At 38.6% G+C, this 17385-nt stretch overlaps 1 protein-coding gene across 1 annotated transcript in view; it reads left to right on the plus strand.

Moving 5' to 3' along the window:
* The window catches only part of tjap1 (tight junction associated protein 1 (peripheral)), a 110146-nt gene that overhangs the window by 87738 nt on the left and 5023 nt on the right, over positions 1–17385 (plus strand). Inside the window, exons 7-9 of the mRNA XM_065251303.2 lie at positions 3529–3595; positions 11036–11143; positions 12336–12419. Coding sequence (XP_065107375.1) covers positions 3529–3595; positions 11036–11143; positions 12336–12419 — 259 coding nt within the window. The remainder of the gene's footprint in view (positions 1–3528; positions 3596–11035; positions 11144–12335; positions 12420–17385) is intronic.

Consider the following 17385-nt stretch of genomic DNA (forward strand, 5'->3'; position numbering starts at 1 on the left):
AGTTTAATTATTTGTATTAATTTCTGTGGCAAGTCAATTGGATCTCTCCTCCTTTGTATTTTATTAAGAAGCAGTAATTATTGCAGGCTTTTACATTCCATCAGCACTGACCATCTGCAGCTACGAAGAGCAGCGAGAGTTTATGACTGCACTCAGCATTGATCAGCAAACCTTGCTGAAATTAATTGATTGTATTCTAATTGCTATGAAGCATGCCCGTAAAGCCCCTTCTTATCTTCCAGCGGGTGAAACAGTATTGATCTGCAAGACAGAAAGAGAGGTGATTATAATCAGATCACAAGTGGCCAGTCGGATCACACAACCGGATCACAAGTAGAAAATCCTAAATAAAGATGTAAAACATTTGGAGCTGTTAGAAATGTTTGAACAGCCACAAAAGTGGTTGCACCAGCTGGGTGTAAACCCGGTCGTAAGACTAGTCTGGATTTAAATTGTGCTTTACGTCCTACGTTAAATGTATACCTGTTTCACCATTTAGGCGTACGTCCAAGACTAAGGGCCAATCTCAATTCTCTGTCTTACCCCTTCCCTTTGTCTTCTTCTTCCCCTTGCCCCTCGAAACCGAGTGAAGGGGCAAGACAGATCGTTCGTCTAAAAAATGAGACACTACTCGATTACCGTTTGCGTCACCTTCCCTTGCCGCTAACTGGCTGCTACGTAAACAGACAAGCGTTTACACAAACAAAGAAGATGCCGTCGTCTCAGGTTGTGGTATGAGCTGAGCTCACCAAATAGCGCATAACGTAGCTGCTAGCTAGCGCCTTAACTAGCGATTTAAATAAAAACATTACAATTAAAACCGCTTGAAACTTTTAATAAAAGTGTCATAAAACATGAGTGTCATAATATAATCTCAATTAAACTGCTGAAAATAACGTTACTTTCATTTGTGCGACTCCTTGACAGTTCGACGTTCAGCCATAAAACATCTTGATGCCGGCTCTCCTGAGAAATTCCTATATTAATGTTTACCCCTCTCTTTCAAGTGTGGTCCTTATCACACTTTGTTTCAAGAGTTATGTATCCCTACGCCTTGGCCCTTGCCCTTGATCAACCTGAGAATTGAGACGCCACTTCGCCTCACATAAACGCGCAAAACCGAGGGGTAAGGGGAAGGGGTAAGACAGAGAAATGAGACGCACCCTAAATCTTGCGTCTAGTCAAAGGTAGGCATAAGTATAAACTGTTGTTCCTATGGCAAAATAGAAATTATTAAATTGACTAGACATTGAGTACGTTTACATGCACAGAATAAGCGGATAACTATTAAAAATCTGCTTATTATAGAAAACTGTTTTCATGCGTTTACATGCAAATCAATAAACCGGCTATGCAGACAACTGCGTTTACATGGGACTTGAAGAATTATCAGTTTTCTCGCAGGCAGTGACGTCACCGCCTATAGTACACAATAGTCGATCAAAAAGCATATTCGGAGTAAGACTGTGCATGTAAACGCGCACTCATTGTGGCTTTCATGCATGCAGAGTGATTTTTGCGATTTTGCGTACGCATTTTGAGGGACAGCACACATATAAATGTGTGAGAGTTTTTAGATTAAACGTCAGTTTTTAACCATAGTTAACGCGAATGGCATCTTAATCATCAATGTGGTTAAATGCAAAAATGCGGAAGGTGGTGCCAAATACTTAAAGCATTTTTTGTAAAAGACAAGAGTGGGTCTTCAAGAAACATTCTTCCATAAGGTACACTTTGAAAAGGGTAGCAGGTCTTATAATCAGAGTCATCTAATATTTGGGACAATATGGTGTATAATCAAAGAATCAACATCACCTCATGAAGTGAACTTTTTTCTTATGTAAACTTGAATCTGTGAAATAAAATTTTTACTTAATTCAAGAACTGTTCACCCCAAAATAAAAGCTGTGTTAATATTTTAATTCATGCATTTACCAGACACTTTCATCCAAAGCAATTTACAGTAAATTCGATCTCTGGGATTGAACCTATCATCTTTGCTTTACCAACTCTTCCAAATGAGCATAATGGGGTGAAACCGCGCCTGAAAGTGAGACGGTTAAGTGACTGTAATGTCATCAATAGCTAACCCCCACTTCCTTACGGTTTTATGATGATGTGTTCCTTAAATAGTTGTTAGGGTTAAAGGTGAATTTAGCAGGCAGATAGTATTACTTACCCAAAGAAATGTGATCATACTTCTAAAATTTGCTTTACTCATCACTGATCTGTGTCAGTGAAACCAGTCAAGTCAGAAATATATCATCTTGTTTAAACTGTGTGCTAAAATCTTTACTTTTAATGTAGAAATGGAGAAATGCAAATTAAAAGATATGATTATTTAATATTCTGCATAATGTAAAAACAAATATAACCTTCATTGACTTAGTAAGGTCATGTCAAAGATTGAAATCAATGTAAAATCATAGCCTGGATTTCACAGACAGTAATAGAAATGACTCCGTAAAACCGTAGTATTATAAAACGGTTACTGCAATTCTGATGCACACACGCCTGTCAGGTTGGCAATCATTAACATTGTAAGACCACTGATACCTGTAGAGATGAGTGAGCTGCGGTAACATGCAGCTAAATCTTTTAATAGTTTGTTACTGTACATGGAAACTTGATGCACCTTAATACATATTTGTCGTAAAGCTAACAATATTTTGGAGTAGCTATTCCATGCATAATATACTACCATTATTTATTATAACCTATATATGTTCTGTAAACTCAGTTTGAACCCAATAAAAATGTGTTTTTGATGGTTCCTGCAAACTAAATTGTCAAACTTTGATGTTTTTGTTCAAAGGAATAGCATATGAAGGAGAAATTTAATGGCTTTTCATGATGAAAATATCTGTTTCTTAAGTGGCTCTTCTGGCTTCTTCTGTAATCTGCGTTGGTGTTCTGACCACTTGAGGATTTGATGTCTTTGCTTTAACATCAGACTCGCTCTCTTACAACTCTGTGCTTGAAATATGAGCTCATGTTACTCGAGGGGCAACCTTCCGATCTTTATAACGCATCTGAATTTCTTTATAACTCATCTGTTTAAATTATATTAAGCCTTTAAGTTCTGCACTTCGGTGAACAGCCACTGCTGTCACTAGAGTCGCGCTAGGCGGGCGTGGTTTCAGCAACCAGCCACCTCAGCTTCACCCATGTCCTGCCTCTTTACCTATTTTCGGTTATCCGCGAGTGATGCACGCTGACGTAATGCCAAGATGGCGGAAATTGCCTTCAATAAAAGCTCTTCACAAACCTATGGGTGACGTCACTGAGGCTAGGTCCATTTTTAACAGTCTATTATATTACTGAAATAACTTAATATTTCTTTGGCTGGCATGCAGAGACTAAGCCCCAGTAGGCATCGCAGTGCAGAGAGTTTTTGTAATGTATTTCTGCATAGTTTAGTGTCATTGGCCAATGGCCATAGAAAGTCTCATTACCTCACACAGCGTCGGGATGAACTGCCTTACACCCTGACAGTGATGTGCATTTGTTTTGTTTTTCCTCCTGCAGACTGCAGAACAGTTACACGGCATCTCAGAGAGCTAATCAGGACCTAGAGGAGAAACTTCACGCACTGGTAACCTTTAAACATCACTTTATATTTACATTTTGAAGCCGCTGTTTCTTTAACAATAGATGTCTTTAATGCATTTATTTGTTTTGACTGCCATAATGGTGCAATGCTCAGTTTGCCATGAGTATTAGGAAGTCTAATTGAGGGGATCCATCTGCTTTTAGTTTTCTATTGACTAATAAACCAGTTACACCTATCTTCACATTGTAAATATTGCAGATTAGTTAACTTGCATACAACTAAGCCACCTTTTAAAAAAAATGCACATATTTGCTCTCTATCATCCAAATACAAGACCTAATATCCTCGAGTTTTGTTTCTCAGTTAGTCAATGTCTACATTTAAAGGGGACATATCATGAAAATCTGACCTCTCATCTCCACTACAAAGAAGTAAAAAGAGGCTACAATTTGTACAAGCTCACCAAAATTAGACAGTTGAAGACTGGAAAAATGTTGCCTGGTCTGATGAGTTTCAATTTCTGTTGAGACATTCAGACGGTAGAGTCAGAATTTGGCGTAAACAGAATGAGAACATGGATCCATCATGCCTTGTTACCACTGTGCAGGCTAGCGGTGGTGGTGTTATGGTGTGGGGGATGTTTTCTTGGCACACTTTAGGCCCCTTAGTGCCAATTGGGCATCATTTAAATGCCACAGCCTACCTGAGCATTGTTTCTGACCATGTAAATCCCTTTATGACCACCATGTTCCCATCCTCTGATGGCTACTTCCAGCAGGATAATGCACCATGTCACAAAACTTGAAAAATTCTAATTGGTTTCTTGAACATGACAATGAGTTCACTGTACTAAAATGGCCCCAACAGTCACCAGATCTCAACCCGATAGAGCATCTTTGGGATGTGGTGGAACGGGAGCTTCGTGCCCTGGATGCGCATCCTACAAATCTCCATCAACTGCATAATGCTATCATATCAATATGGGACAACATTTCTAAAAAATGCTTTCAGCACCTTGTTGAATCAATGCCACGTAGAATTATGGCAGTTTAAGAATGGTGTTCCTAATAAACCTTTAGGTGAGTGTAGATAGATAGATAGATCTGCCTATTATGTTTTCATTTCAGTAAATGAACAAATGCAGAGTGTCCTGTGTGTGGTTGTTGTGATGGTCATGGTTATAAGCTTCACGACAGATCTGTCAGGCAGCAGATACTCAGCATGATTTTTTCCTGTAAGCTTTAATTCGAAGAGAATTTGCAGTCCTTCCACCAAACACAAAAAAAGAAAAAAGAAACAAACAATGAAGAACATCCCAAGCTGATCAAATAATAAATATTAAACCCTAGACTTAAGCCTCTTTCCCTGTGTGCCTGTGTGTTAAACAGTTTCCAGTGAATGTTGTAATACATCATCATAACTGTGATACACTGCAGCCATCATCAGACACTGTGATTCAATTAGGATGACTGTGTAATTTAAGGCTAATTTAAATGTGATTCTGCGTCATTTGTTCAACATCGAACATCCATCAAAATATTTTGGTAACTGCTCTGGTTGTTAGAATTGGATTTCATATTTTATTAAAGAGCTGTTAGAGCCAATATAAATCTAAATATCCCCCAGACTCAGTCGTGCTTCAGTTCCCCTCAAATGAAAATTGAATTTAAACATGCATCTATGAGAAGTTATTTTAGGAAGCTGTTATCGTTCTTTAAATAGGTGGTTTGCCGAATTATCTCTGGAGTGATTGAACACGACTGGAAAACATTAGATCAGAGATATGAGACAATAGCACTGCATGAGCTGTGTATGAGGAAAGCTTTAGCTCACAAAGACTTCTGTTTATCTTCAATTAAATTCAGGCGACACCTTCGTTCTGCATGGTGAAATCCCATATAAATGATCTCCGCCTAGAGCTTTGCCAGTCACAGGTGAAACAGGTGGCATGTGCTCCGTAATCTCTGTTTTTTTAGCAGGTGTAGGGATTATCCCTGTCGACCTGTTTCACCTCGTGCAGGGTCCTTCATATCCTATCATAGGTGTTCTTAGGACATCATCCAATTTAGAGCTGTTTTGTCATCTATTCAAATATAATCTGTGAACAGAAATAAACAGCATTTCTGAAAGCGCATAATACTGAGAATTCAGCTGCTGGATTCTGACTGGGCACTACAGCGTAACAAAACACCTGTTCACCATCTGTTGTGTATCACTGCACAGCAGGCACAGAAAGAAATCAGCGTTATTATAGTTTAAAAGTGGACATATCATGAAAATCTGACTTTTTTCATGTTTTAGTGCTATATTTGGGTCCCCAGTGCTTCTATCAACCTAGAAAATGTGTAAAAGATCAACCCAGTAACTTAGTAACTTAGTTTTGATAAACCATTCTCATGTGAAAAAATAGGTCATTCAGATTTCGCCTCTGTTGTGATGTATACAGAGTCTTATTACAATAATACCGCCCCTTTAAGGATTAGTCAATTTTATTAAAAAAAATCCAGATCATTTACTCACCACCATGTCATCCAAAATGTTGATGTCTTTCTTTAAGTCGAGAAGAAATTATGTTTTTTGAGGAAAACATTACAGGATTTTTTTAATGGACTTTAATAGAGCCCAACATTTAATACTTAACTCAACACTTAACAGTTTTTTTCAACGGAGTTTCAAAGGACTCTAAACGATCCCAAACGAGGCATGAGGGTCTTATCTAGAGAAACGATTGTCATGTTTGACAAGAAAAATAACAAATATACACTTTTAAACCACTTCTCCTCTATCTCCGGTCCTGAAAGCGCCAGCGCGACCTCACGCAATACGTCATGACGTCAAGAGGTCACAGAGGACGAACGCGAAACTCCGCCCCAGTGTTTACAAGTGTTAAGAAAGAGGACCGTTCCTACGTTGTTGTATGTCAACTAGGGCTGTCACTTTTTATTCCATATTCGAATATGCATTCGAACATGACGTGAAATATCCGTATTCGAACTTTAAATAAACCATCCGGTTTTTTAAATGCCATATATAACGCATTTTTTACAGTAAGGGGCTGTGTACACCAAAACTTTTAAACGCGTCTGAAAACGCCTTGAGGACGCCGAATGCCAGCTGTTTTTCAGCTGAGTGCCAGCTTTCATCAGCTGAGCGCTTTGATAGCTGTGATACTTCAGCTGCGAGCCGGTTGGTTGCTGTGGTAATGTCCCGCCCCTGCTCCACTGTGATTGGGCGGCTGTGTGAGAACTGACATTGACGAGCGGAGCTTTTCTCCCAAAGTTGAATCTCTTTCAACTCTAGACTCTGAGCGCCGAGCGCGTGAAAACCGCCGAGCGCCGGTTTTCAGCGCGGAAAAAACCCGCTCGCTGCTGGCTTATTTGAAAAACGCTGAGCTTCCATTGGAAACAATTGAAAACATGCGCCGGCCGCGGGCGTAAAAGTTTTGGTGTACACAACCCCTAACACCTCGTAATATGAAGAAGGCTGAGAGTGAGACCGACGACTGCAACTGTGCGCAAGAGAGGGAATCAAATTGGACCAACATGAACCTAATGTGCATATCAAGATAGAATTATAGTTTGTATATAAAATGACATATTAATGTTTATAGTGTTAAAAATTATAGCAGAATAAAAAGCTTGTGTTAATACGTTCGCATTATGAAATTAGCATGAATGAAGATAATTTTATTATTTTTACAACGCAATGTAAACTTTAGAATAAACAACAACAGCATTTGTCTTGTAAACGGATTTTAAATGATCATGTGCTGACTGTCGCGCGTCACATAGACAACAGAGTCAAGTGAGATCTGCTTAACTCAGCGGTAAGTTTTATTTCATCTCAAGTATCAAAGGGTTTGTGCTCTCTATCATTGAAAATGGGCGAGCAAACAGCAAGCGCAGGGTTAATGTACTCTCCACTGACGGCTCACAAACGCGCAGGATAGGCTATGTATGTGTCCTTGTTGTCAATGAGATTACTTCTCACAAACACGCTCAAGCGCGGGATATGTGGGCTTTTCAATGATGGGCATTAAATCCGCAGAGTTTTCTGCCGAAATCTGCGGGTGCGAATTCCGTTTGGGCTCCTATACTCCTGCTGCTGTTTAAGTTGTCACGTTATTGTCTGTAACTGTTCTGAATCATTTTTTCATATACAAGTTTTGTATTCATAAATTGATAACCTGCTGTTTCAAACATTAAGTAAAAAGGTAATCCAGACAGCCCAGTTTATGACTGTCACTATTAATCATTTTGTGATTGAATCCCCATTACGGTGGGTTTTTGATGCGCGCCGGGGGGGGGATGCCCAGATATTCGAATATATTCGGATACATTGCATGATATTCGAAATCCGTTCAAATTTGATTTTTCTCAAAAGTGACAGCCCTAATGTCAACTGATACTAATTAATGTCTTTGTGTCAGTTTATTGTTTAAAATGGTCCGCAAATATGCGTTTCATATAGGTAACACGTGACCTTTCTACGTCACTACACATTAACGCTTTTCAGGACCTGAGATAGACGAGAAGTTGTGGTTTTAAAGTGCATTTTATTTTTCTTGTCAAAAATGACAATTGTTTCGCTAGATAAGACCCTTATGCCTCGTTTGGGATCGTTTAGAGTCCTTTGAAACTACGTTGAAAAAAACTTAAGTGTTGAGTTAAGTGTTAAGTGTTGGGCTCTATTAAAGTCCATTAAAATGAGAAAAATCCTGGAATGATTTCCTCAAAAAACATAATTTCTTCTCAACTGAACAAAGAAAGACATCAACATTTTGGATGACATGGTGGTGAGTAAATTATCTGGATTTTTTTTTTAAGAAAATTGACTAATCCTTTAACCTGCACTATCCAACCACGGAAATGCCATTTAGTGCAGAGAGAGAGAGAGAGAGAGAATAATTGACAGCACAATTGAGTTAAAATTTCAACAAACCACCATTATATGGTGATCAGTGTTTGCATTTCATCAGCTCATTTGCATTTAAAAGGACACAGCCATTTTTGCTCACACCTACAAAGTGGCAATTTTATTTTACATTTTAAATTAGTCACATGATATGTCCCCTTTAAAACTTGCACTATTTGTTCACTATTTGTTGTTTTTTAGATTAAAATAAAATGAATGCCTAAACTGAACAGTTCCCAGCAGACATTCATCCTCAGAGTACTTCCTTATCAGGGAACATGTTTTCAAATGTGTTCAAAAAAGTTTTAAAGCGCTGTCGGAAGCTTGGTGGTAAAGACGTTGATGTCAAGAGACTGTGGTGTAGTTAACTTGTAGCCTAAGGTTAGGTTTTTATTTCTAGTAAATACATTTAGACTTCAAAATTCATAAAAGTTGTGTTTATTTGTGAAGATTGTTGGAGAAAACATGTTCATGTAATAAACTTTTGTTAAACACAGAGCTTATTTTTTGCAATAATCCCGAAGTCTATGGCAAAAAGGAATTGACTTTTGGCATGGGAACCGGTGTCCTGCTAACTTCCGGGTTGGCCTGCATAAATGCGTCATCCCTGTGGCACTTTTCGATTGTATGATTGTTTTTTGAGTTTTTATAAATAGCCAATTATTATTTATTCTCATTATTAAATTATTCAGTGGACAATTTGGCCTGTTTTGTCTATATTTAAAAAAAAATTGTAGATTTGAATGATGAAGGAATACAATATTGCATGGCATATCTATACCACTCCATCTTTACAGTTTACATTTTAAAATATAACAATTTGAGTGCACAACTAAATCTTTCTTTCTACTTTCTTTCTTTCTTCTCCCTCCCCTTCCCTTCATGCTGCCTTGTGACTTGGGTATTTCACCACCACCATCATCATCATCATCATATTAACTATCATTGTCTTCATCAGTCTGCCATCAGTCAAACTTGGGTCTACGCAGTTGGGTTTTCATGCCATTTCTATTCATCCATTTCCTTCTTTCTGTCTCTGCCCCTTTAAAATATCACCGTGGTTACCGTACCATGACTCAGTGCATCTGTCTCCTGTCGTCTTTTGTGGTCATGCCAGTGCATGGAGGATAGATGTCATATCTACACAGTCCAAACGTTTGATGCAGTGGTTAAAATGTGCAACCTTGACAATAACAACAATAGCTACTATGCCAATTATGCATGTATTTGCGAATTCCAAGTATGAAGGAAAATAAAAGTCATCTCTATGAAGGTCTCTCCATCAAAAGGACATTATCAGAACTTACAGAAGGTTAATGCTGCATCATTAAAATAATATTACAATTCAAAATCAACTGTTTGCAGAACAAGAACCGTTTGGAACGGTGATGGAAAAGATGCACTTCGTCAATCTAAAAAGCAGCGCCTTTTGGCATTTTAACCACTGGACTACAATTTTGGATAGTTTGATTGTTATTGTCATTGATTAGAGCTCTTCAACCTTTAAAAACCCATCCTGTACCTCCTTCTATCCCCATTCCCTGAAATCTTGCTAGCCGTCTGGTGTTTGCTGTGCATTTTATTATACTGGCTGCTGCATTCCCTCAGTTTTATGTGGACTCCGCATCGCACTAAAAGGCTCCCTAACTCTCTTTTATTGGTCCACATTGTCCACTTCAGTCAAACGGTGACCATAAAGATAATTGCTTTGTTATGGACATGGCAACCTCTAGATTAAGGGTCACGGTTTGTCTCGGCTTTCCTCTGCGTCTCACTCCGTATCTCTCTGTCTCCACTCGACTCGAGAGCCGATAGAGCTGAAGTATATCTCAAGTAGCACAGCTTCGGCTAAGCATGTCATCTTTAAAGTGCTTTAAAAGGCTTTTGTCCAGTAATTGCGCTACAAACGTTATACGACACACACTTACCCTTCAATTAGAATACAGAAAGTCAGACAGAAGACATTTGGTGGCATGTTAACTTTACTGGCTTGAGTTTATTTTTACTTTGCGAACTGCTAGACTCAGAATAAACTAAACAAGTCTTATAAATTATTTTGTTATTGGATTGTTAGTACATTCATGGTCACTATGAACTGTGGTTGCATGACAAAAAAATCGCAACATTTCTGCTTCATGTTTTACTAAAAATTAATAGCATAAGATTGATTTATTTATGGATGAAGTGTTTCCAAAATGGTGTTTTTAAAATAGATTTTTTTTTAGTTTATCAGTGGAGAATAATTGGAGACAGAGAACGAGACACAGAGAACGAGAGATGCTGATGCTTGTGCTAAGATTCAACAAAATGAATCTTGACTCCTCTGCTCCTATTGGATCGGGTTTATCGGATGTGCAGTTAATCTGTCTTGCCTTAACTGCATTCCCAAACTCTACGGATTGCTGATTCCCGTTTTTGCCTTGTCAGCCATTTAACCAGCCAACTGTTTTTGTTTTAATTCATTGTGTAATTAGTTGTTGATCATCTTTGTTTAACAACAAAGACGTTGATCGATGACCATTTTTCTGATGAAGTTTACTTTAACCTTGTCTCTTTTCGCCTCAACAGCTTCGTAAAGTGGAAAGAGACAAGAAGACGATGGATCAGGAGATAGTGGAGCTCACAAATAAACTAGTGGATGCCAAAAACACTATCGACAAGCTGGAAGAGCTGAACGTACGTCCAGAGCTTTGTGTGTGTGTGTGTGAGACAAATTTGTGTGTTGTCAGTGCTTTGGTGTTCCTGGGATTAGTAACTACTGGAGCTGAAAATTGAAAGTTGCATGCATAAAAAAACGTACTGTTGTGACATCCGTCTGCAGTCTAGCCAATGATATTTGACTTTCTGAGCTCACAGAGGAACACAGCCAAGTCTTTGTAGTTTTTGTCTTATTTTTATTTAATGGTCAAATTGCTGGGCCTCCCTCCTGGGACACACAGTTTCTAAACACTATTCCCAAACGTTGTTAGTGGATTGTAAGGGCAAACGGGTACAGACCTATAGCCCAAGTGTAAAAATTCAGTCCTTGAAAAATACCTAGAAAATCTACCAGGAAAATTATACCTATTCTCTTAGCAATTGACACTGGACTGTTGCAGACAGATTCATATTTTGGCAGTTGGTTTTTAAGATGTTATGTAACCCCATGAGGAAAACAAAGCTCCAGTATTAAAACGTGCTGCAACTTATTTTAGCACAGGAGAAATTGATGGCTGTCTGTGTCACTGCGTGCTTCCCTTAGACAGATAGTTCAGACATTAATCATAGCTCCTGCCTCACAGGTACATGTCAGGAGATTTATTCCCTTTTTTCGTATACCTTTAGTTCAAGTTCTGTAAACTAAAACCCTGAATTGACATTTTCTCTGAATTGTCAAACATTTGGATGCACCCCCTCACATATATATACATACATACATATATATATTACTTTTAATATATAAATATTTTAATAAAATTACCCAGTCCGTGAAAACCGAGGTAAAGTTACTTTTTGTTGATTTGCTGTTGTTGTTTTTTTTTTTACATAAAATCACGGAAATTAAGTAAATCTACTAAACTACGTTAAGTAAATTAACACTGTTAAAAATATGATATTGTTTGGTAAAAACTTTACACATAATATTTTTAGATGCTTTTAAAGGCTAACTTCTTCAATGGATTTAATCATGTAAAATTACCTCTTTTCCTTGCATATGATGATGAGCAAGTAAGAAGAGACTGGTCTCAGTAGTGACATTAGCACAGTTAATTGCTTATTGAATAAATTATGTTTAATATCTTTTTATCGGTCATCTGTATTTGTTTGCTTTTGTCTTGTTTCATAACTCCATTTCATTTAAATGTTCTCATCTTCTGTCCTCATGCAGGAACGCTATCGGCAGGACTGCAATTTGGCCGTGCAGCTGTTGAAGTGCAATAAGTCGCATTTCAGGAACCACAAGTTTGCTGATGTAAGTAATGGGTTCAGTTTCTCATAGGCAGGCCCAAAGTCAATCTGTGTGGAAATTGGGTCACCTACCATTCACTAAGTGCTACGCATGCACCCAGTGGTGTAGTGGTGTCTGGAGAAGTGGGTATACTCTTAATGTATGCCCCCATTAGAAGTGGGTATACCCCCTGCCATCAAATAAAGAGGTGGGTATACTCTGTATACCTGCGTAAACCCTGCACTACACCACTGCATGCACCCCACTGTGTTTACATGTTTAGATAATTTGATACGTGTATACTGCCCTACAAAGCCAAAGCGCAGTAACTACGCATTTGGTGAAAATTGATTTAAGGGTTGAAATGGGCTTTGTGGGATCTGTTGTGTCTTGTGACAAAGTGTCCTGGTTCAATTTTGTCCCATTTCAGAGAAACATATGTGCCAAAATTGCAGTAACATGTTTGACTGGCTGTTGGAAGGGCATTTTTCTCAGTTTTAGTGTTTGTGTAGTTACTGCACTTAGCCTTTGTAGGGCAGTATAGTACTCTAAGCTCAATTTAGCACATACATAAAAGTAAATACAGTTTACTGTAAATACATTTTACTGATTCCCCCCAAAATCAGCACAGAAGGGTTTGTAGACTTTGTCCGGGCATGCTTATATATAAATTAAGCATTTTAAAGGGATAGTTCATTGGAAAAATAAACATCCAATAATTTACTTGCCTTAATGAAATCCTAGAGGTGTACATGACTTTCTTTTTGCAGCCGAACACGTTAAGGGCTAGATTTATTGAACGGGGCAAATTAGCATGAGAGCGCAATTCCGAAAAAGCTCAGATGGGAGTGTTAATATCTGCGGGTTATTTACTAAAAAGGCGCAAATTAAATAACACAGGCGCATCAGCTCATTTCCATAATGACCGACGCAATCTACTAAGAGCAACGCAAATTAGTAGAGGGTGGCAAATAAGCAGAGCGTAAAATCCCATCTAATGAAGCCGTAGTACATTGTAAAGAATGATGACAAAAAATGAAGGTTTATAATAACTTTTAAAACACCTGCTATTGTGTGACTTCTCCTAGTGACAAGGGCTGCTCGATTATGGGAAAACAATTAACACGATTACTTAATGACTGTAAAAACATGCACTTGCACACACGCATACGCACGCACACAATTCAATGCATTTGTTTAGTGTTGTTGCAGAAGGCTACACGTGTCAAGCAGTGGTGCTCTCAGATGTGCCTTTAAACACAACAGATGTTTTGCTACAACTCACTTGAAATGCATATAACTTTACAAACATAAACACAGGGTTCCCACAGGTCCTTGAAATCCTTGAAAGTTTTGTGAATCTGGGGAAAAAATTCAAGGCCCTGGGAAGTTTTTGAAAACATGCATAGATACAGGTCAATGAAAGTGCTTGTCAATATATTAAAGGAAAGAACCATCCCTCTGCTTTCAAAAAAAACAAAAACGTTTCATCCTACCTTCATTTGTTCTCTTTTATCACCTCTCAAATATGGGTAGGTTTCTTCAAAAACACCACAGTTTGAGCAAATAGCTAAGATAATTGTGTTTTTGTGAAAGGACTTTTGAGATAGATCAGATGCAGAGCGATCCTCAAAACTTACACGGACATACAGCTGTTTGCCCTAGGGCGATACTTCCAGATTTTATAAGTTGCAGAAGAGCGCCTGGTGGAAAGCCAAAATACTCGTCATTGGCAAGGGAAGCGTTTCCTCTTAATTGACGAGATAACTTGTCAATGGTGGGGAAAGAGTTAAATATAATTTTGGCTCCTCCTGGCTTCATAATGGCATTGCATAGTACCCGTTTTTTTTAAGTCCATCAGAAAAGGAATCCATACACACACTCCGGTGGATTAATACATGTCGTTTACAGAGAAACTGTACTTTTGTGAGAGAAAACTATTTGTATTTTGACCAAATTTAGCGATAATTACGTCACGTTTGATTGCAATATTAATAATAATCAGTGTAAAGCACTAAAAACATTGTGAAGTAGGCACAGTGAAGACTTACGGCATTATATAGTAACAATCACTGTCAGAACCATAAACATAGACAAATTATGGTACACCCACCAAACACAGAGCTGAAGCCCATGATAATGCTACCTATAGCCTAACTTAACATGGCAAGACACACAACCTGTTTTCTTTTCATTTCTGTTCTTTATTTTCATTTTAAAACATGTTAGAGTCTAAATCTGTTTTGCTTTCACAGTGACGATTGTGTGCACGGTTAACCGGTCACTTTTTGTAACAGACGTGGACCTGGAGACAGAAAGGATTAGTCAAAGGGAGAGAGAAATGCCGAGAAAGAGACCAAGAGAAGAAAGAGGGGATTTAACAAATAGCCATAGGTTAACATCAGTGTTTAAGAATGGAGAGCGCATGTTAGAGAAGTGATGCGCGGATGTGGACGGTATCGACAAGACGCCAAACTCCAGACACATCGGTTTGTTTGGCCTTTGTATCTGTCCGTAGGGGGACATGCAACAGATTGCAGGCTTGACGGACAGCTCTGTTGATCCAGAAACACAGCGGTATAATTAAACAGCTTGACCTCAAGGGCAAACGGGCATTGAACACAACAGGGCATGAGCACCTGTAGCCTACTTCCTGCATTGAACTATCAGGCTATTTTGTGAACGGCATCAAATCCTTAACAAGGTCAAATAATTGAGGATTGCATATCTGTTATTTGACTCGCTTGCTTAATAAATCAGCAGTTTCTCAAATGCATCATTTTCAGGCACCTATTTAATAAATGCTATTGCATTGATATATATACCATAGATCTGAATCTACAAGTGTTTTGAAATTGTGACATCTTACTTGAGGATTTGCCTGCAAAATTAGTTGCGTTTCCATTGCGATTTGCGCAAAACTTTAGCGTTATTTTCTGAATGTCGACAAAAGACTATTGCGAAATGATGGCGTTTCAATTAATTGAGGATGTGCGACTGAAAACTAAATGGTTCAGTCATTCCAAACATCACATCGTGCAAAAAAGTGTTTTGCAATATATTGGAGTTTTTGCGAAATTGGAGTGTTTGATCGTATTTTTAATTCGCAATGTCAATTTTTTAGCCTGACGTTGTCATACTCAATTCTAGTCAGAATTTGAGTCTGATACGGCTCCATTGGGCTATGATTGAGGCGTGTCCCAATTGAAAAATGCCTCTGCACTCAATTGGATAGACCTACGACCAATCAGAGCAACGGAGTGTGTGATGTATGTTGAAATTACGTCTTTTGCAGCTTGACCGAACTGCTAGTTATTTCACTACAATGACACTAACATTGTGATTATACTAAGTCTGAGTTTTCAAACGTACATCAACACCTACTATGTTTACAACATTTCATTTATATCACAACATTAAGTATTTACTAAGTCATACAGTAAGACTATCTCTTACCATTTGTACGCTAGGTGAACTTCATCCACGACGATACCCATTACGTTTGCTTGAAAAATATCGGAGCCTAGCACGTTCCTCCACTTATTCAGCAGCCACGATTCCGGGGTTCTGAAAAGAAGCCGGCAACGACCGCTAATTATATCCATCTCGTCTTGCATGCCTAGTTTCATCATCGTGATACCTATTTCAGTTGCTTCTTTAACTTGTTCCTCCATAAGCGTGTCCAACTTTTGCCAAATCCTGTAGGAAGGTCGGCAAAAACATATTTTCGATCAACAAATGCCTTGATCGCGTTTCTCTGTTCCTCTTTTAAAATCAATGCTCTGTCGATATCTTTTAGAACAGACTCAATGTCAGAATCCACACATCTGAATTCTACAGCGGCAGCCATTTCGTTGTAAATAGATTCAACACACTCGCTCTTTGGTGACGTGGTTGGTTACGTTACTGTTGATCATCTGTCCATCATCGTATAAAGCCCGCCCTGACAATTTGATTGGTCGACCAGCTTTGGGTCTCGCATAGTAGCTCCTCAACGGAGAAACCCCAGACCGATCTTCCTGTCCTCAAAATGTTGTGGGCTGGGCTAAGATCGGCTGGCACCCAGGCTATCAATTTGTGCCATTTGAAGGGTAATGGAAACGCTAGCTAGAGAGGCACTAGCAATAGAGGTTTGGACAGGACGTAAGCACTTAAAATGCACACTGTCGTATAGCCGCAAGATTTATTATGACCAATTTTAGTATGCAGTTAGCAGTAATATGTAGTTTAACCTCCCCCACCCTAGTATGTGATGTTGCCATTGACTTGAGATCTACATCTGCTTCACATCTTGTCATAATGCATGTGTAACCTAATTGTAATCTGGAGGCTATGAAGGGGTCATGTTTGGAAATGTGACATGGCCGCATTGATTCTCCTGTGCCCCCACAACAAAAAGGAAGTGAGGGCTTTGTGTGTAATTGCTGCCCCACAGGATCGTTACAACATAAAGCTGAACGGGACATTGTGATGACTGATTTTCCCTGTCTTTTTTCCACAAATCAATAACTTGGCCTGGCTCATTCAGTCGGTAGAATGAAATAAAGGCCCTCATCACATGCCTTTTTTCTTTTAGTCTCTCTCTCTTTCTTTCTCTCTCTCTTTCTTGGCTCTCTTCGGTAATAATCTTATTTGAGGTGAGCTTTTTACTCTTTATTCTTCTGTTCTGCGTCAGGGCGAAACGACATTGTGTAGTATTAAATGAACAGACATTATTTTCTGCTGCTTTTCTTCGTGACTGAGATAACCTTCATCAAAGTTATATGGTAGATATACTCACTGAACACTGGGATGTGAACTGAGACCTATGTTAGTGGAGTTGTAACTTTCAAGATCACTTGCAGGAAAGGATTTCGTCCACAAAGACTAAAAGCTTCAAAGTTAGTGTAGTAACAGAAGTCATCCAACAGGAAGTTCCTGAACAAGTACAGTATTTAGTCAAAAGGTCCACTATACAAGGTTAGTTTAGGAATTGTTAACCCCCTAAAAA

This window comes from Paramisgurnus dabryanus, chromosome 20 (genome assembly GCF_030506205.2).
Source record: "Paramisgurnus dabryanus chromosome 20, PD_genome_1.1, whole genome shotgun sequence".
NCBI classification, from domain to species: Eukaryota; Metazoa; Chordata; class Actinopteri; order Cypriniformes; family Cobitidae; genus Paramisgurnus; species Paramisgurnus dabryanus.